The sequence below is a fragment of the Eutrigla gurnardus genome, assembly GCF_963514095.1.
Source record: "Eutrigla gurnardus genome assembly, chromosome: 2".
NCBI lineage: Eukaryota > Metazoa > Chordata > Actinopteri > Perciformes > Triglidae > Eutrigla > Eutrigla gurnardus.
This window is the reverse complement of record NC_139916.1, coordinates 6,062,857-6,083,452: the sequence shown is the minus strand read 5'-3', so window position 1 is coordinate 6,083,452 and position 20,596 is coordinate 6,062,857. Positions and strand designations below refer to the sequence as shown.

General features: G+C 40.3%; 2 protein-coding genes across 6 annotated transcripts; both read right to left on the bottom strand.

Moving 5' to 3' along the window:
- Positions 1-737: 737 nt before the first annotated feature.
- LOC311021044 (uncharacterized protein) lies at positions 738-10,493 on the bottom strand. 5 transcript variants are annotated; one of them, XM_084021354.1, is made up of 18 exons: positions 10,168-10,466; positions 9,178-9,748; positions 8,705-8,845; positions 8,143-8,284; positions 7,772-8,055; positions 7,541-7,623; positions 7,361-7,404; positions 6,942-7,082; positions 6,764-6,844; positions 6,524-6,658; positions 6,171-6,191; positions 5,965-6,063; positions 5,668-5,820; positions 5,401-5,577; positions 4,630-4,710; positions 4,475-4,546; positions 2,915-3,061; positions 738-2,837 (listed from the first exon to the last, which is right to left on the bottom strand). In XM_084021354.1, exons 2-18 carry the CDS (start codon positions 9,540-9,542, stop codon positions 2,364-2,366), a joined length of 2,640 nt encoding a protein of 879 aa, XP_083877480.1. In that variant the 5' UTR covers positions 9,543-9,748; positions 10,168-10,466; the 3' UTR covers positions 738-2,363. The 5 variants fall into 5 exon arrangements, with proteins under 5 accessions (XP_083877480.1, XP_083877479.1, XP_083877478.1 ...); XM_084021353.1 differs by having other exon boundaries at positions 5,668-5,829; positions 7,361-7,401; XM_084021352.1 differs by having other exon boundaries at positions 740-2,837; positions 5,668-5,829; positions 10,343-10,493.
- Positions 10,494-11,945: 1,452 nt separating this feature from the next.
- Positions 11,946-19,858, bottom strand: cxxc1b (CXXC finger protein 1b). The gene is made up of 14 exons (XM_084024962.1): positions 19,703-19,858; positions 18,985-19,100; positions 18,791-18,891; positions 18,530-18,669; positions 15,279-15,434; positions 14,819-14,953; positions 14,580-14,687; positions 14,239-14,417; positions 13,370-13,577; positions 13,087-13,197; positions 12,935-12,984; positions 12,757-12,853; positions 12,500-12,652; positions 11,946-12,330 (listed from the first exon to the last, which is right to left on the bottom strand). Exons 1-14 carry the CDS (start codon positions 19,703-19,705, stop codon positions 12,184-12,186), a joined length of 1,704 nt encoding a protein of 567 aa, XP_083881088.1. The 5' UTR covers positions 19,706-19,858; the 3' UTR covers positions 11,946-12,183.
- Positions 19,859-20,596: the final 738 nt, after the last annotated feature.

The following is a 20,596-nucleotide window of genomic DNA, read 5'->3' as shown; positions in this document are numbered from 1 at the left end:
AAACCACTGAAAATACAGCACACAGAATGTGAAACCAGCGTTTAGTGCTTCATGTTTTGACCAAATGAAAAGCATCCACATTCAAACGAAGCCGTTCTTTTGTTGAGAAGAACACACATGCTGAGCAAACCTCAGGGTTCCAAAACAAGCCACTGTAAATCAGCTAAATTAGAGATGCTTCCCTTCAAACACACAAACACTGATGGAGCACAGATTAAAGTCTCCAACTCATCTGTGTAAAAATCTAGGCTAGGCATTAGCTGTGGTTCCCACTGAAACAATGCTTAATGTCAAAACAAATAACTCAGCGGGCTCAGCACTCTGACACTGAAACATGATCTGGCCGGGTTCCCTCAAGTCCCATCAGTTTACACCCTAACAGATAGGGAGTCAATAATACATATGCACATGAAGTAGCATCTGGGTCATACCTTGGAGTCAGTTCAGATGCAGGACATCTGATGTATTTGATTATCATATGAAGCAAGTCGGGAAGAACGGTTAATCGCCTTAAGAAAGACACAAAATGTTTGTGTCAAGTCTTTTAAATAGGTTTAATTCAAAGTCTTCATAGGAATAGCTTTTTTTAAATAAAGTAGTACCTCCATCCCAAACATTATGCTGCACAATTACTAGGGGAAACCAAGATTTTGAAAAATAAATCTGATATGAAGAAGCAACCTCCTCATTTTTAAAGTCATTGAGTTACTCCTCATCCCGACAGAGAATTTATTATACAATATAAAATCAAACCAAAAGGGTTTAAAATACAATATTAAATATCAATAATTATACTAGTCAAGAAGAGATTGAGCATGTTTTAAAGCAGTTTAAGACGTCCTCCTAAAAAAAAAGACATAAAATCCTTATCTGTAAGAGAACTTCTGGCAACGTTTCATTTAAGGATGTCATTTTTGGAAACCACTTTTTGACAAAGCGTATTAAAAAGGAAGTCCTCCAATCTCATCAATCTGTCAATTATAACCATCTGATGTCTTATTGAGTGCGAAAATATCTGCTGCAGAACAAAAGTGATGATGAACGTGGAAAAGTTTCTGATCTCTCTTCTTGGGTTAGGAAGGAGTATTTACTAGGCGTTTAAACGATTGTTTTATGCGTTTGTTGGCTGTAAAATGTTTCATTTCTAAATGTGAAAACAGAACAGAATAGTTTTACTGCATTGCTTAATTAATGGATCAAAAATATTTATCAAACTGATCTAGATATGTCACACAAATGCAATCATTAGCTGTATATTAACTCCCGTCGAGTCAATATTCAGTAGAGGTGCTTTCTTTGGAGGTTCTTGTTGTTGCTTGCAAAACTACAAAGTCCTAAAAGTCCTGTAGTTGTAACACTCGTCTAATATGATCACAGAACCTTCAGTGAATCACTACCTCAGACGTCTTGAGTTTGTTTTTTTATTTTTTTAATAGTGGCATTCTCACAACTGGAAAAGTGTTCTCCTGTATAATTTAGGTGTTTTGTTTTTTAAGAACATTTGTATATATTTATAACCACTGTTTGCTTTCTTTTCTTCTTCTTCTTTTTTTACATCCACTGAGATTCAATTTAAAAAAATCTAGTATAAACAGCATCATTTCCTATTCCTTAAAACGGCACATCCTGGTATACACAATAATTAAGCGTCATTACTGCACATTTTGATGATTCGCTTTAAAATAGTTGCCACATGAGCTGGATGAATGTAACAAAAAAAAAACAATCAGCTGAAGCAAACTTTCAAAAAAGCAACTGCAACTAATGTAGTGTTCACAACATAAATTACTATAAAAAGAAAAGGGGGACAAGATGCAGACAGAACCTTTTTGTGCACCAAAGACTTCAGGCAGCTGGTTAATTCCATTAGACACCGTACACATGAAAAAACTGTCGACACGGTGTCCGATGTTGCTGTTGAAAAAATGAGATGAGTAATTGCTAAGAATTTTAGCTTATTTTTTGGGCTGAGAGTCCAAATTTGGGGTTTAGCGACTATCAAAAGTGCAATAAATTCCTCACGTAAGAGTGTGAATCCACCAGTAGCACGGAGAGCGAATGGATTTTAGCCCTACACCGTCACACCGCCCAAAATCTGACGTAACAGTCACGAAGAAAAGCCCTACACCAGCATAACAGAAGACATTTGAGAAGAAACACGCCTGGATCATCATGTTACAGCCCCTGGAATGCCTTTGGTGATTCTTCACATAATCAAATCATACTAGTACAGTCTGGAGGTAAATGTGTAATGTATCCACCAAAAGAAGAAAAAAAAAAACAGAAACAAAAAGAAGGAAATAGCATAACCAGAGAACCAGTGGAGTCAGCTTGAGGTTACAGATCTTCCGTCTCTGCTCAAGTTAAAGTCCTTGCAGTGCTCTGCAGTTACTACACAAGCTCACCTTCCTCTTAACCAAGAAGTCACATGTTGATGCCCGCTCCAGTATGATCGGGTCCGTGTGAGATAACGGCTCTTTGGGGGGAAGTCCCTGGCACACAACGTACTCCTCCAGGCCCAAAAGCAGACTGACCACTTCGGTCACGGAGGACAGGCGCTCTGGGTACTTGTCGTAGAGCGGGTGGGTGGGGAGCAGCGGCTGCTTCTGGACGGTGACCTGGTAGCAGAAGCCTGGGTCGATCAGCACCATGGTGTCGCTCAGGTTGGACTGTTTGGAGCACTGGATGAGCTGCAGCTGCGGGCCCTCCACCATGATGGCATACCATAGGATGGGCATCGCAGAGGAGCGCAAAGAGTGCAGCAGCTTCAGTAGCTGGTGTTCTATGTCTGCCCCGCTCCCCGATGGGTTATCAGCCAAACTGAAGATCTGTGTGATCTGCAGACAGCAACGGAAAATTAATACAAAGAAGGGGGAGATATATAAATGAATAAAAGTCTCAGCATGACACTAACCATCGGGAAATCTTCATCTTCATCCTCTTCTTCCTCTTCCTCTTCTTCATCATCGTCGTCGTCCTCATCATCATCTTCTTCTTCCATGTGCCTTTGACGATCCCTGCTTTCATGTGATCTCATTGCCTCCCATCTGCGTAGCTGGTCCTAGATTGATGAGAGTGAACTCATGAGCTCAGCTATTGGCTACTGCGACTAACTGTGGACAGGGACTAATCAATCAGCAACGCATGCGCAATTAAAAACATCAAAATCATACCAAACATATGGTGAACTTAAATTTAAATTCAGCTGCATCACATCAGCTTTAAACTGCACAGCGTCGTATTGTTACAAATGCATCTGTTGTTTGCATTAGATTATCAACCAGTTATCAAATAATATATCTAATAACTGCCCAAAGTGACGGAGTGTGGTGGCGACTTAAAATACATACAATTAGGAAAAAATGATTCACGTAAAAATCACAATTCTTATTTTCTAAGATTCCAAATCTATTTTTTTTTAATACATTTTATTTGCCCTCATGCCATAATTTGCCACACTGCCTTTATTAGCTCAAAGAGGACAGGAGAAGATCCTGAAGCATGAACGAATTCAAAATATCAATTTTGAATCGTGAATAGTTTTGAATCGAAAATCAATTCTGAATCGGGAATTGTTTTGACTCAAAAGTTACATCGTGAATCGGAATTGAATTGGATGGTGAGACAGCCAAAGATTCCCACCCCTACATACAATACATGAATACATAAATACATAAAACGCTGGTTTAGACTTTGTGTAAAACAGTGTAAACATCTAGCGTCAATGAAGCCGTTACAGAATATGTTTAATTCTGTGAGACCGTGTGGAATAACTATTTTTACAACCTTGAATACTTCAGGGGAAATAAACAGGAAACACTGATTGGGGTGAAATAAGAAAGACCTTTTCCTCCCCATTCTCATGGTTTAGACCGGCATGCCTCAAAAACACAGTGACTGAAAGCTACAGCACTGATGATCAAATTCACTTTTAAGGGTGGCCTGGAGACCAGAGCATGTAATTGCAATATTCCACCTGCTCCATTTGCTGCTTTTCATACCCCTCTCTCTCCTCATGCTCGTCTTTATCTACCATCTCTTCTGTCACCCTGTGCAATTAATATAAGTCCAATCTGAGGCAAGGGATATCAACACAAGCAAACCAAAAAGATTCACCATTCCTGAGTGAAACAAAGAGGTACAGATTGCATTTACCACGGACTGGTAAGAAGAAAACCCTGCTAAGACAGAGTTGGTACCAGGCCTGGATCCATCACGCTGAGCCACAGGACAAAGAACAGCATGAAAACAGAAACAAGTGGACAAGGTGCCAGAGGCATTGATGCCACGATGGCACACATGAAGCGTTGGGAAGCAAGAATTTCAACACCACCGGCCAGAAAAGTGCTATGTCAAGCAAAAGGCTCCTCAACTGAGACACAATACTACCAATCACAAACATTGTTTTGCAAGGGGAAAAGGTGCATTACTAAAAATAGAGGGGAGGAAAAAAAGAGGAAGAACGTAAACGTACGAGTTCAGAGTTGTTGTGGTTGCTGATGGGAGGAAGTCCATTCTGCAGTCCCACATCAAATTGACTCAACTGCTGTAAGACAAAATGAAGACGGCCTGTTTTCGTGAGATAAGCGTGAGATGACACGACGTGTAGATAATTATCTCTGTTCAAACCTGCTTAGATGGCAGCTGGTTCCTCACGTCTAATTCATAGGGATGTCTGCCAATACTAGCAGGTGCAGTGGTCCAGCTCATCTACAGCAGAGAAACAAAAGAAGAAAAACTCACACATTCTTCCAAGAATTTGACTTTTATCTGCAGGACAATGCTGTGTACAACAAAAACACAAGAGAAACAAGGAAAGAACTAGAGCCCGACCGATAAAGGATTTATAACGCCGATACCGATACAAATGTTTGCTGATTTAAAAATCCAATATTCCTATATATCGGCCAATATTTTTTATTTTTTTTTATTTCAGAAACGTGTAACAAAACATTAACAGATTTCCCTAACATTAGTTATTTGTAGTTTATGACTAAAATCATATGATAATGCAGTTTAAAATAAACTTGTTTATTTTATTGTCACAACGGAACAGAGGAACATCAAAATATATTAAAGTTCTGATAAATAAAATGTATAAAAATACAAACTTTAAGATATAAAACTTAAAGTCCTTTGAGCAAAAACACAATAACAACCAAACACAGAGTTACCAGTATTAAAAGACTTGGTAAGCTTCATAAATATAACTTCGAACAAGACTGGAGACAAATTCTGTTAAGTTCTATCAGGGAGTTTCGTCCATTTTTATTTTATTTTTAAAATATTCATTAAATGCCGACACCGATAGTTTGGAGAATGCCTAATATCGGCCGATAATATCGGTCGGGCTCCAGAAAGAATCACAAGTGTGTATCTCCAAAGGCATTGGGAACTCACTGCTTTGAAGTTACTGTCATCGTCTTCATTGTCAGAGAAGTCCAAATACTGTGGTCCTTTGTTTTTCTTAAAGCCTGACTTGCGACTGTATGTGTAGTGAGGTCTCGGCCTGCCCGGCAGCAGTAGACCCTCCGGCCCGTGTTCTGCTTGGCCCCTTTGGTAAGGCAGCAAGTGTCTCTGCAAATTCATAGAACAGAGATATTTAAAAACCAACACTTTTACATCATATATAGAAAATACAAGTTCATCGAAAATATAAAGCCTTACCATTGCTTGTCTCTGACACTGGCGTAGTCGACACTTCTGCCTCTTCTTGTTGCTGCCTCCGAACTTGGGTTTGTCTACACAGAAATCACACGTGCCGCAGTCTCTCCTGCAGAGACAGGCTTTACACTCTCCACAGGATCGCCGCTTCCGCTTCTTATGCCACTTAGTGGAAAGGAGGAAAGAGACATTTTTTATGCAATTATAGTAACTATTATTTGTTCTTCGTAGAGCACTTTGTCACTTTGTCAAGCTACTTCAGCGGAATATGATAACTATTATGAGATCACGAAAACTCACATCATCGTCGTCGTCCGTTGACATGTCATCGTCGTCGTCCAAGTCAACGTCCACATTGACCGAGAAGTTTTCAGTGTCGCTACTTTTGAGACTCGGGTGCTGTGTGAATAAAAAAATAAATTATCAGTCAGAGTGGAGATAAAGTATGGCAATAATACAGGGTATAAAATACAGATATAATGTGGTCTCTTATGACAAAAAGTTACCTGTGAGTCTGCAAATTCACTCTGTAAAATAAAACGGTTGTTGTTAGACCTCCGATGAATCATTCACTGCATAATTACAGAACTACTGAGTGGTGGAAAAACTGAAACAAGTCTCTGATGGAAAACGTAGAAAAACTGAGTATTCTCAGTCAACAGTAACTGCATTTTAAAGACGAGTGCTTCTATAAACACAGCCATGCGTCGATACTGACTTTAAAAATTAGCCGATTTTCAACCTTACACACTTGGAAGGAGGAAGAACAAAACAAGTGCAGAGGATGTGATGGAGCAGGATTATTTTTAATTGATTTGGCTGACAGAGAGGCGGCTCGAGGCTGCGAGGAGGATATGACCTGTGGGAACCCTCCAGAACCAGAGCTGCTGACCAACGGCGTCTGGTGGTGCCGTTGCTCACATCCGACGCCAGCGGAAATGTAATCATTCAGTGTTTGATGCGGTTGCTGATGACCAACTAGAGATGGAGAGCCCTGTGTGCGTTGTATGTATGTTTTTAAGGAAACTTCGACAGGAAAAATGTATGATATCACAACATTTGCAATCACAATATAATGTTGATTTTAGCGGATTATTACCTGGAAACTCATGCTGTCATCAAACATTTCCGGAATGTCATTATAAGGCTTCTGCCGCATGAAGCCTCCACTTCCAGGGCTCTGGTGGAACATGAAGCAAGAAAAAGGCATGGATGCAAAAGTGACATAAACAATAAGCATAGAAATAAACAATAACTGCTGTGTGCCGGCAGCTTACTTTGCGAATAGGACATATACATTTGCGTTTCCGGCATAAACGTTTCCGGGAATCTGGGCTCTGCAATCCATGCTTGCAGTTGGCACACTGTCCACAGTTCAATGTGTTGTGACATCCAACACACTGTCCACAAGGAATCCACTTCAGACAAAACGAAAACAATCACATTCAAGCCTCATTTGTATTTTTATTCTTTTCTTATTTTCCTCAGCAAACAGATATGAGATCCGTTTTCTTAGTGTTCCAGTTTCCACAAGCCAACTTCCTCATATAAACAATACAGTCACATCATGTGGGAATTCTGTATCCATGCTTTACTGCGTTATAAATAAGTTCACCAATGGACCATATGGGAAAGTCTTTGCTAGTTTAATTGGGTAATAAGCAACGACACAACCTGTTGACAGACGATGCTTTACCTTTCTGAAACGAACCATCGGATGCTCCTTTTTCTTTGAGGCTGCTAGAATGAAAACAAACAGAAACAAACACATTGGATGAGTGCCCCACCTCAGATATTGCCGTTTTTTCCATTTCCCCATTTCTGATGCTGCATTTTCCTCAGAATCATGACGTTGCACAATCATAAACTGACATACCCCAGCAGTTGGGACAGCAGGGCCTCTTCCTTTGCTTGTCATACCACGTGCCTGTGAAGGAAATGCTACATCTGGCACAGACCCTGCAGGGAAACATGATAACGCTCAGTCCATCTCCATATATCGACAAACAAAGACTTAATTGAAATGAAGTGTCTAGTTAATTGCGTCAGCAGTTTTAAGAATAAGGGTAAATGATTGACATGTGAACTGAAGTAATAATGGACTTACAGTGTATTGTCTTCTGACCCAACTTCCCCATTTATGGAGGGGATCAGGAGCGCTTTGGATGATGACGGAAGGGGAAGTCTAATTCTATCTTCTGGTGGATCCTCAATGTGAGAGCCTTGATTTGGAGTCCCTAGTGTTTTGTGCAAGGAGAAACTTGTCTGGCTGGACTGGAAGTTTGTGGGCGCCAGACTGGGGGTAACCGTGCGGTGGGAGTCCGGAGTGTCGGACCCGTCTCCTCTCTCCATCCAGCTGGACTCTGACGAGGAGCGCTCACGGATTTTTCTCTAAATGGACGAGAAAGAGTGGAAAACCAACTGTAAAACACACATCTTATATGGTTTAAGTTGAGTGTGATCAAAAAGGGCCAATACCTTTGTTCTGGTTCGAAATCTTACGGGCGGCACTTCGCCATCGTAGAACTTTCCAGACTTGTAGTCAAAGGTCGACATGTTGAGCTGTCCCTCCAGCAACGAAATCAGTTCTACTCTGCTTCTCACTCGATCTCCCCGCGGACTGCAGAGAGAAAACACAACCGCAAGGAGCTGGGTACCAATAACAAGAAAACTATAACACAACGGCGTCATCCGGTCACATGCTTCTGCTTCTAGAACGAGAAAACAACTATTTTTTTTAAAATGTATTGACTTTGTTGCTTAGTCTAACTAGTTCAAAACCCATAGATTTTGAAACTACATTCATATAAAAGAAAATTCTCACATTTGAGAAGCATAACAACAAATATTTAGAATTCTGTCTCAATTTAGGCTCTATTATTATCATTTTACCCTAAGTTGATATGAACAGTTATAATGCAGATTTTTGGAGGGAAATAAAGTAGTTGACTACCAAGTAAATGTATTATAAATATGTTGTGCCCCCTGAATTTAAAACTACATGTTGGGATTGTTTACGTTTCTACAAAACAGTATTTACCTCAGGTAATATACGTCCTTCTGTCCGATGCTAGAACCTGAGCGCCGGATAACTTCTTTTCGTTTCCAACCCTCTCCGAGCATCGGCCATTCATCCCAGCCTTCATCGGGATGTGATCGCTTGCGACGGGGAATCTGAAACCTGAATTTAAGAGGAGATGGGAATTATACACGTTAGAATGTTAATATGCTACGCTGTGTTGTGTGACATATATACATTTTTTTTCAGATTGAGGCAGAATCGCCTTTAGTTGAGCCGATTCTTTCAAAAGGAACACTTTTTGATATGGACATATCATTACGGTATACATTTTTTATGTAGTTTTCTCACCACAAGTTAATTATGTCGTTGACACAGAGAAACAGTAGCTCAACATAATTAGATAATTGTCTGGATCAAGCTGAAAGTGATGGATCTTTACAAAAGGCATGCACAAAATGCATCTATGGAAATGAGAAAATAGTCAACCCTACTGGTAAATCTTTTTGACGCTGCCCGCCACGCTGCCACTCCTTTCACTCTCTCCTGCCAGGCTTTCGTCATCATCTTCCTCATCATCCTCAAGAGGCTCAAACCAGTCAACTGGAGGCTCGAGACTGATGGCCTTCTCCTCCTCCTCCTTTATTTCCTGTGGAGTTTCCTTGACATGATCAGAGCTGGGTGTAATCTGTGTTTTGACACCGTCTAACTTTGCCCACGGCTCCAGTGCTGCTGCTGCTGCTGCTTCCACCTCCGAGGTGTTTTCTGCTTTGCTGCTGATCTTCTCCGTGCTTTGTCCAACATCTGTTCCCACATGCTGGCTGTCAGAGACCTGCGCCTCACGTGGTCCCTCGTTCATCGTTGCACCCCTTTTTAGGCTGCGGACTGTTCAACTCGTTGGCCTGAAGACGAAACAGATATCATCTACAGTCGATCTCGCATCCCATTTGAAGTCCACACACACACTGTCCGCGGATGCAGCCACTTGACCTTGGCCCACTAAGTTTAGGACCAGGAGGAGGAGCCGTCAGCAGCTGTCAGCTGTTCAGTTATTCATGACGGAACCTGGGAAACAAAAGACGATGACGTTTAGAAAGTTAAAACAGCAGCACAGTATGGAACAGTAACGCCAACGTTGCTCCTAGACAGTTGTCACTGGAAGATTAGCCTCTAAACAGCGACGCAGTGACGAGCAGACATTCACGTCTAGTTAACACAGCACGTCAAGGCAGATAGCAAAGCGAACTACAGAGAATAACAGGCGTTGTCTACATCTAGTAAACGCTGATTTCCATGAATATAGCGACACTGCGTCCACATATCTAACCGTTGCTAACGCTAGCACTGGTTTCTAACGTAAGCGAATGCTATCCAGCAACGACACAAGCTAGCGCCAAATGCCAAACGTGCCGTCACTGCTGACAGTCTTCTGACTCTCTTATGAGTTGGTGATTATTTCCTAAAGACGTAGTTTAGCCACATACCGCATACTAGCAGCAGCTGGAGCAGAAACAATGACACTGGAAAGCGGGAGCAGCGTTAACGTTAGCCACCGTTAGCTACGCTGTTGCCCCCATGGTTCCTCCTACGCCAGTGAGCCGACACTGCTTTCAGTTTAGAAACGTATCCGGTAAGGAGGGCCAAGAAAACGCAACCCACCTCTTAAAGCGTAATGTTCTCCAGTCGCCTGGCGCTCTGGTCGCCGAAGCCACCGCTTTACGAGGCAGCGCTAGCTAGCTGGCTTACATTGGTGCACTAGCGGAAACGGTTGTAGGACCAAAGGAGGCTAAACACCAAAGATGCAAATCCGTTAAAACACAAGCCGTGACCCCGCCTACAGAGAGGAGCAGCAGCAACATCGGTTAGCAACATCGGCTAATATTTTGTCGCTTCGTAATTTCAAACCTTACTCATTTATATTCCGTTAGGACAGAAAGGTAAAACGAGGAATCGCGTAGCAGTTTGTATCAGTCAACAACGGAGAGATTTCTCTCTCGTTCCGCCTGCATGCTCTTTAGTAGCACGCTTCATTTGTCATTTAACCGTGTTGCCTTCACGTGTCACAGGAAAATAGTAGTGCGCGCTCCAATCAAGCACTTGAAGGCACCATTGCTTTATGGAATTAGGAAGATAACTTTTGGTACTAAAAATAGTTCATTTTAGAATAATAGTTTGCTAAATTTTTAAAACAACTAGATAATAAATAAAATAATGTAATGCTATTAAATAATAAACAAATAAGATATAACAGACTTGATGTTATCTGGGTTGCCTTTTTGTCCAGTGTTAACATTTGAGGTGAGCGGAGGAAAAGCTAGATATCATTGATATTAACATGTAGTTTTTATTGAAAGGAAATTGTGTTTTTATTTTACATCATTCATATATTTCCTGTCTGCATTCATTTTAATTGAGGAACACTCACCATTTTTAAGACCAGAAATTAAGTAAGTATTCTCGCCGCACAAGAACACAAGAGGGAAAACGGTCACACAATAGTCTCTCTAAATTATACCAATCCGAGAGCTCTGTGTCTGATTGTTGACCAATCAAGAACACCCCATCTCATTAGCATAGGCCTACCTGCAAACTGAAAGGGGTGAAAAAGGTGACAAACTAAACCTTTAACATGTAAATTAAGCATTCTGGTGTACTCCAAGAAGAAAATAAAGGTATAAAGACACATTTTTTTCAGCTGTGGCTGGTGAGCAAAAACAACTATTTTTCAAAAACAAAAATTATTCAAAAAGAAAAGTAAAGCCCGAATGCTGGCATCAAATTGGTGTGAAAATGAATATATCGGGTCTCCCCATTTGTTTGTATGTGTAGGACAAAGGGCAAAAGCCTGGAAGACTAGAAGAATTCACTAGCAGAAGCTATTTATACATGTTCCTGTGTAAATGCAGGCCTTTGTTGGTGTTACTGTGTAGGCTGATACCATTTTATTGAGGCAAAGCCAGAAAATGTAATGCCACGAATTGGAACTGCAAAATAGGAATATTCACGGTTCTGGATGAATTATTTCTCAGCCTTTCCTCTCGTGCATCCACGCATACTCAACCGCTTTCCTCGCTTTTAAGATGTACTCTTCTTCATGGTAGTCAAGGATGGACCAATAGAAACAGGCTTCTGTGTCAGGTTAAAGCACACATATAGTACACATTCTCCATTTGGTTGCACTTACAGCCAGGCTATAATAATCATAACAGTCACAGCACCCTGTGTACATCGTGTGTAAATAACATCAAACACAACCATAACCTGAAGTTTAAGGTGTTTATTTAGGGCAATCATACCAAAAACAGCAGTTTTCAATCAATTCATCTATCACAGTCAGGAAAAATATATATATGCATTTACCTCTTAACATTTTAAAATAATTATCTAGTTAGAAAAGCCATTTTCATCCAAATGGTAGTAACTGTTTAAATCCTTACTATTCAAATCTCACGTTACATACAGTGAGCCACAGATCAGAGAACAAGCGTACACCGGGTCGACTACCTATCCTTGTTGCTACGGAGATCAGTCGTCACAGGATCGTGCTGAATAGTTTGGTGCAACATCAGAGCGAGTAGACCAGCTCTGTTGGTCATAGCAGTTCGGACATTACGCTCCTGTTCAAAGAGCTCGTCCAACTTGTACCACTGTGGATGAGGGGGAAAAAAAAACAACAATCAATGTTTAAGTTATTTATCATCAGAGTAAGATAATGAAATTCCCTCATTGTTGGTCAAGGTCCATTTTGGGGGGGTCTTTCTTTGATTTTTCCAACTACAAACATGCTGAAAACAAGTTCTGTCCGTTGAAACTTACCACCCTGACTCGCTCCAAGTCCACCTCTGCTCTCCTTAGCTTTTCCCAGTTGTAATGCTTGTTGCATTTCCTTTTGGGGACCCGACAGTAGTCTCCAGTCAGCTCAAACACATTCTTCACCAGAGGACATCCACACACCTCGTCCACGGAGATCTAGTCACCAAAACAAAAAAACAAATAAAACACTAGCAAGTTTATTACCATCAATATGTACATTTTTAAACCAAGTTTTTTTTGGCTGAGGGGTTAACACTGACCTTCGGATCTCTGGAATGTTCTGGACACAAAACCTGAAGCCTCTTACAATACGTTTTGCTTTGGGGATTGTAAACATCACAGAAGAGTCTGGTGGCTCTGTGGAAAAACAATACATGTTAGCAAAGCAACGGACTTAGGGAACGTTCTACACACTTTAAGAGGATTTCTTTTTCTTACCCTTCTATCCTTGTAGGGTACATGGAACCAAAGGACGTCTGACTCTCATACTGTCAAGAAAGTAACGTGGGAAAGAAATGTTAGTCGTAGCCTCCAAGCTTTTGTTTGCATTTATATTTAATGCTTGGAGGCAGTAGCAGGAATATAGTCACCTTTGCGTAACATCTCTCCATGTGTCTCAGAGCCACTTTTGGATTGATGGGATGACTACAAGAAACGCAGAAGATCTGCAGGTCTGTGTCCTCGCTGTCACCTTCATTCACCTGCACACAGAAACCAAGCATTTTATCAAAAAGCATTACCGCTGATCTTTTACAGCAGTCTTAAAATGAACAAATACTGCCAGAGATTCAAATTTCAAAGTTGCCCCAACTTTCATGAAACCCACAGGGAAGTATCATGAAAAAGGAGTTCCAACAGAACAAGCTGTCTCACCTCCTCGTCCTGCTGAACCGCCTGCTGCTTAGCCTTGGCGATGATGCCTTCCAGTTCGTGGAAGCGTCTCTCCATCTCCGTGAGGCGCAGCCGGGCGTTCTGCTGTTCCCGACGGATGCGCTCCAGCTGCTTCTTACCGTGCTCCTCGGCGATGCAGGGACTCTGCTGCCACTGCTGGATTCGCTGAGGCAGGATCTCGTAGATCCGGCTGTGGAACACAGATTAATGCATTGAAACCCTTAAAGAGAGGTCAACAGAATATTCCCTCATCACACGCTTTGGAGCTTTTCTTTGGCAGAAAAATGATACCCTGCATCCCTGACACTGCATCCGAGAGAATGTTGGAAAATGCCCAAACTTTGTAAAATTAAATCTAAACATTTGGCAGTACATCCACAGCCCACTAGATGGTGCTCTAAGGCCGAGAGGGCCCAGCCCAGTTTCAGAATAGCTACTTTAAGCAAACAGTTTTTGACCATACCTTTATATAATAGTGAGATTGTTCCAATTGTTGTTTTTAATTTTGGGAACAAATTTAAATTCACCTGCATTGATGGCTTTCTTTGTTCTAAGCAGAGTCTTTGACGTAACAGAAGCACACTCGGGACTACACACTAAGGTCAAGCAATAAAGCTACTGTGAAGGATTTACGGTGCTGGAAGTCCATTTCTTTGTTTTAAATGTTTAGTTGAGTCAATGAGGCTAACTACTAAAGTATCACGACTTCATTATCTTCATCGCAGCATGCATGTTTTGTTTGTTTAGCAAAAGCAAGTGGAAAATGAGCCTAAGCACCTTGAATCAAAGGATGAAAGTGTTTTTCAAGTTTTAACAGGCATGTATGAACGGTGAAAAGTAAGAGTTCTTACTTGGCTGCTAACTTCATGCCACAGTCCTCAGAGCAGTATTTGGAGTTGGGTCTTGCTGCCTCCACACAGCTTGGCCCCAGACACTGACGCTGTCCGGTGTTATCCCGGAGCTCGCCCTTCTCACTGCATCTGGTTCTGTCTTTGTGCTTCTGCTTCTGTTTGTGGCGTCGGGACTCCTTCTGCATAGTTGAAAAAGATGGGGAAGTAGAGTGGATGTTACTCTGTTTTAATTTAGGTAGGTATTTAAAATGTTACTCTCTCTTTATTATGGCTTTATTAGCAGGATACATTTCCAAACTTATCAAATAATAAAAATGATCATTTCTCGGAGGAAAACTTACTTTCTTATCAAACTTCTTTTCTCGTCTCTTGACATGCTTCACCTTCACAGCTTTTTTACGCACGACAGGACTGAAAGGTGGCTCCTCATCTTCATCACTGTTCCATGCCTGGGTGAGAGGAGAGCAAAATAAAAAATGACTCAGCATACGGTTCCTGGTCTAATATTTTAGCTGCTGATTAAGTGCATTTAAAACAAGCAGGTTTACATGCAACAAGAATGTGACAAGAGTTCTGCTACCATGTCGTTCCCTGCTGCCTTGTACTGTTGGTAGAGATCCGCCTCACTGTCGTAGTCCTCAGAGTATCGTCTCCGTCTGTGGTAGGAACCGTCCCTCCTTTCTTGCATCTCCTCATCCTTTACACGCAGCATTTTCTACACAAAACATCAAGCAACAGGTTGTACATTTCCAAAGGAGGGTGAGTGCAAATACATCACTTTGGGGACTGAAAAATAATGTTTTTTTAAAGTCTCATTCCAAAACTATCTTATGTTTTTTAATTGATACGTTACATGCTATATGAATGATATAACTATAAAGAAACATTCTAGTAAAAGATCGCTGTAGGACCTTGCTGCTTTCAAGACCTTTCACTGATAAAAAGATGATGATGTAAAAACTTAACAGGGCAGAAAAGGGAAATATTCTTCTACAATTTGATGGCATAATCATAAACAAAATAGAGATGAAGTGACCTACCCTGGCTCGAACCTCACATTGCCGAAACCTGCACTTCTGTCTGATTTTGTTGGGGCCGCCAAACTTCTTCATGTCCTTGCAGAAGTCACACTGGGCACAGTCCTCAGTCCTTCTGCAGGGCTCACATTCCCCACACATCCGGACGGATCGCTTCACCTGAGGACAATCACACAATGGACAGTAAGAGCCATTGCATCTTAAGCAATGTGCATTGTATTACATCCTATATTATATTAGTGTAATGCTTGAAATAGGTCTGTGACACAAAAGCAATATTTTCAAAATATGTTATCTTAAAACGCTTGTGCTACATTGTAAGACTGAGTAGGATGGACAGTCAAAGAAGGACAGAAGACATTATGATATCAATCAATGAAAATTAAGTCTGTCATGTAACTAATCAACTTTATGTGACTCACAGTAGCGCTACGTCATACATCAGAAGGCTTGTACTTGGGTCATTCCGTGTCATTTCATCAAATTTCTGAAAATCTTCCCACCTGACCATCTCACAATGTCCTGAAAAAATTTGAGTACAAAGATACACTTGTTACTAGGAAAAATCCAAAATATTAAGTCTCTACTCTCAATAGTTTTCTCATGAAACATCATTCAATGAAGGGTAGTTTAGACGGTTTTTGGCATCATACTCTGAAAAGCCATTTTTAAACAGCAATATCTGGAAAACTATCTCACCTGTGGCCTTCAAAATTTCTACAGTGTATATCTGTTACTAATAGCCTCCAGACATCGAATATCAGGGGTGTAGCTCAATGATAACCTAGTATGGTAGGTACTTAAAATGTGGCTTGTTGAAATAAAGTAGTACATTTGAAGAGTGGCTGAGCTCCCATTTTTGCAGATAAAAGACTTCTATCACTTCTGCCTCTATCTCTGGTGTTAGCTTAAACATTCTACAAAATATGGTTTCTCTCAGATGATTAGTTTCACAGATATTAAGGCTCAAAAATGGAAGTAAACACATCTTTGCCCAACTTCAGAGTCATATTCCAAAAAACTGACAACACGTATCAGGTCCAAACTTACTTTTTTTGAAAGATCATATTCTTGTTAAAATCATATTAAAAAATCAGGAGGGTGTTTTGCCTCAATTTGTCGCAGTGATTTTTTAAAATCCTGATATTGGTGGGGTTTTTGTGGCCGTTTTGGTACTGCATGTCTTAATATCCTACAAGTAAACATCACAGCAGGGCATTTCAATTGTGTTTTTTTTACCATTTACCAAAGACTTATATGTGACTAAATACTACTGATAAATTTTGCCTTATGAAAACATTAAATTGTAGCACAGTTGTAGTTATAGAGGCAATAAGTCCTTGGATGTGAGTTGAACATGCTGAAAGCAGCTTTTAATGTCTTAAACCATGAACAAATGAATTGAAGACTGTACATTTTGTCATACTTTAAGTATATAAATTACACAACCAAATCAAATAATAATCTTAATTTGAGCATAACGATTTTACATTACAGTAGAAAAGTCTCCAAAGTTTGATATTGAATAACAGTTTGTCTCTATGCTCACTATGAGACAATATGTGAGTTGTGTGTATGATCAGAAATGGTGGATAGGAAGTATCAGAGATGTTTCAGATGAAGATGTACTGGTTCAGTTCATGCACCCACATGGCCCTGCCAAGAGTTTCTACTGGCCAAGAAGAGAAGACATGTGCAATGTCCCACTGCAGCATAGAATTGCAAGGATAGACGTTCCCTCTACAGAAACTGGGTGCATGTATGCCATCAAAAAAGATGAGCACAACAGAGCAGAGATGTACATTAGACTATTTGTAAAGTCACTGCCAAATTAATGAATGTGACGAAGGAATTGGATCTAAAAGATGAAAAATGTGTGATCCCTCATAGTGAGCATAGAGACAAACTGTTATTCAATATCGCACTTTGGAGACTTTTGTACTGTAATGTAAAATATTTATGCTCAAATTAAGATTATTATTTGATTTGGTTGTGGTATTTATATACTTAAAGTATGACAAAATGTACAGTCTTCATTATTTTGCTATGTTTGTTCATGGTTTAAGACATTAAAAGCTGCTTTCACCATGTTTAACTCACATTCAAGGACTTATTGCCTCTGTAACTACAACTGTGATCCATTTTAATGTTTTCGTGAGGCTAAATTTATCAGTAGCATTTAGTCACATGTAAGTCTTTGGTAAATGATAAAAAGCACAATTGAATTGCCCTCCTGTGATGTTTACAAGTAGGCCGTTAGGACATGCAGTACCAAAACCAGCCACAAAAACCCCACCAATATCAGGATTTTAAAAAATCACTGCGACAAATTGAGGCAAAACACCCTCCCGATTTTTTAATATGATTTTAACAAGAATATGATCTTTAAAAAAAAGTAAGTTTGGACCTCATACGTGTTGTCAGTTTTTTGGAATATGACTCTGAAGTTGGGCAAAGATGTGTTTACTTCCATTTTTGAGCCTTAATATCTGTGAAACTAATCATCTGAGAGAAACCATATTTTGTAGAATGTTTAAGCTAACACCAGAGATAGAGGGAGAAGTGATAGAAGTCTTTTATCTGCAAAAATGGGAGCTCAGCCATCCTTCAAATGTACTACTTTATTTCAACAAGCCCCTTTTTAAGTACCTACCATACTAGGTTATCATTGAGCTACACCCCTGATATTCCAGGTCTGGAGGCGTTTAGTAACAGATATACACTGTAGAAATTTTGAAGGCCACAGGTGAGATAGTTTTCTAGATATTGCCGTTTAAAAATGGCTTTTCAGAGCATGATGCCAAAAACCGTCTAAACTACCCTTCATTGAATGATGTTTCATGAGAAAACTATTGAGAGTAGAGACCTAATATTTTGGATTTGTCCTATTAACAAGTGTGTCTTTGTACTTGAATTTTTTCAGGACATTCTGAGATGGTCAGGTGGGAGGCATTTGATGAAATGACACGGAATGACCCACTTTGAAGTGACTGCAATTCAGGTATATTTGTAGTAACCTTGATCGCTGTTTTTATTTTTGCAATACCAGTTTCCCTCTTTGCTTCTTGAGAAAGAATTGGTGTTTCAAAAATCAAACTGACTAAATGATGAATTAATACCAACGTTTATAGTAATACATGTCAGTAAGAAATGGCTAAATGTCAGAGGTTTCATTTTGAACATCCCATTACCTATTTTTGTTCCGATATTACAATCAAACCTACACATTTAGGTCAGAACAGAACTAAACTTACTTTAGATCCACGCCGCCTTTCACTCTTATAGTCAGGAGTACTCGGGGTGCTGTACTGTCTATCAGATCCTCTGTCATACTCAGCATCCTTCTCTCGGGTTTTCTTTGATCTGTACTTTATTTCCAGCGAGGAGTTTTTATCTGGTGACAGGGAGAATAACGCAACGACGTCTTGTTTATTGTGATGTTTGTGTGTGTGATGTATATCATTGTTAAGCACAGAACACTTTAATGCTGTGATAAAAGACACGCTTTCCCTCACCTCTGCATCTCATGCAGTACCACTCCCGGATTGCCTTCGCTGCCTTTTCAGAGATGTTAATGCAGTGACCATGGAACCACTCGTTACAGTTATCACAGCCACTGTGGGCGAGACAAGCACATTAAGAGAATAATGGATGAGCATCGTTGCATCCATACACAGTGATGACTGAAAGAGCATTGATGTAAACTCACATCATGAAGCAGTTGATGTCTGGTTTCCGGCAGATACAGTACAGTGGTGCGTTCTCCCCATCCATGCTGCTGGTCTCAGGCCCTGGCATAGGGTCCATGTCAGACAGTTCGCTGTCCTGAAACAACAAAAACAAACCACATTACAACTGGTACAATTATACATGAAAATACATAAACATTGCTGATAATCTATCGCTGAGCTACAGGGCATTTTTCTCAAGGAGAACTGACGGCTTAAAGTGTGTTTTTAATAATGAAAAGTATATTTTTGCTACGTTTAGCATTTCACTTTTTAACAGTAACCCTCGATATATATATCTTAACTTACCCTAACCTATCCTGCAACGTTAGCGAGATTGAGGATTTGCGTTTGACGCCGTTCTCTTGCTGTGTTTACACACAAACTACGTCATGTTATGGGCTTCAGTTAGCGTCCATAGTATAGTCAGTTAGCATCTGTTAGCTAGCTAATTTGTCAGTTAACGATAGCAGTAAACGTTTGCCAGCTACTTTACTTTACTGTACTGCATAACCTAACACTACGCTGTCGGAGCTTATTTGGGCTTAACTCAAATTGTAACTGCATTATTCGGCCTTAACTTTTACCAAAACAAGCTCATGTGGGATGTAACGCTAAACGGCCGTGTAACCTATTCACCGCCAGATTGAATCGGGCTAGCTAACTTTGCCAAAACCGCCTTTTTAATCTCATACTTACCATTGTGTAAGCTGTGAAACGTTTAATCTTTAGTCGTTCTGCAAATGTAATGCGAAGGAAACAAACAATGAGCCTATTAGCTCGACAGCTAGCGTTCGTTTAGGATTTTACACAGACATCGCTCGGTTTCGGCTGACGTCGTTACTACTCTAAAAAACACCGGCGGCGGTTGGTCAAGTGTTCTTCTTCGTTGGTGTCAAAATAACGTTCAATGGTGCACTACCGCCACCTGTTGGATGTGTTATAAATTGCGTTTCTGAAAGGATGAAAACACAACACATTCAAATCCGTGTTACTATAAAAAAAAAAAACTATAATACAACTCAGCTGATAAGCCTATTACTTAGTATGTAGTTCTACTTCATAGGAACACTTTACCTGACTGGTCACCTTGCAAATTCAGATTTGTCTCAGAAAATATATCAATGAAAATATGATGCATTATTATTTATTAATCTATGTTGGATCATAGAATTGAAAGCTCAGTTATTGCCTATCCCCCTTTTATTCAACCAATGTTTGCAGAACGTTCACATTCAGAAAATGTTTGAAATAAAGAGTGACTATTAGGAAACCAACATCCAATGAAAATTGTTTACTGGGAAGTAGATTTAAGTACTGATAATACCTGTCTTTCACAAAAAAAAGAAAAAGAAAAAAACATGGGGTTCCCAATACACCCAAGAACACACATTCCTTGCTTTATAGTGCAATTACCTACTGCCTGAAGGAGGACAAATACACTGATATGCAACACAGAGAGAGAGAGAGAGAGAGAGAGAGAGAGAGAGAGAGAGAGAGAGAGAGAGAGAGAGAGAGAGAGAGAGAGAGACTTCCTCCACGCTGCAGCTGACAGGTCACTGAAGGAGGCGTCTGTGATTAACGCTGCAAGGT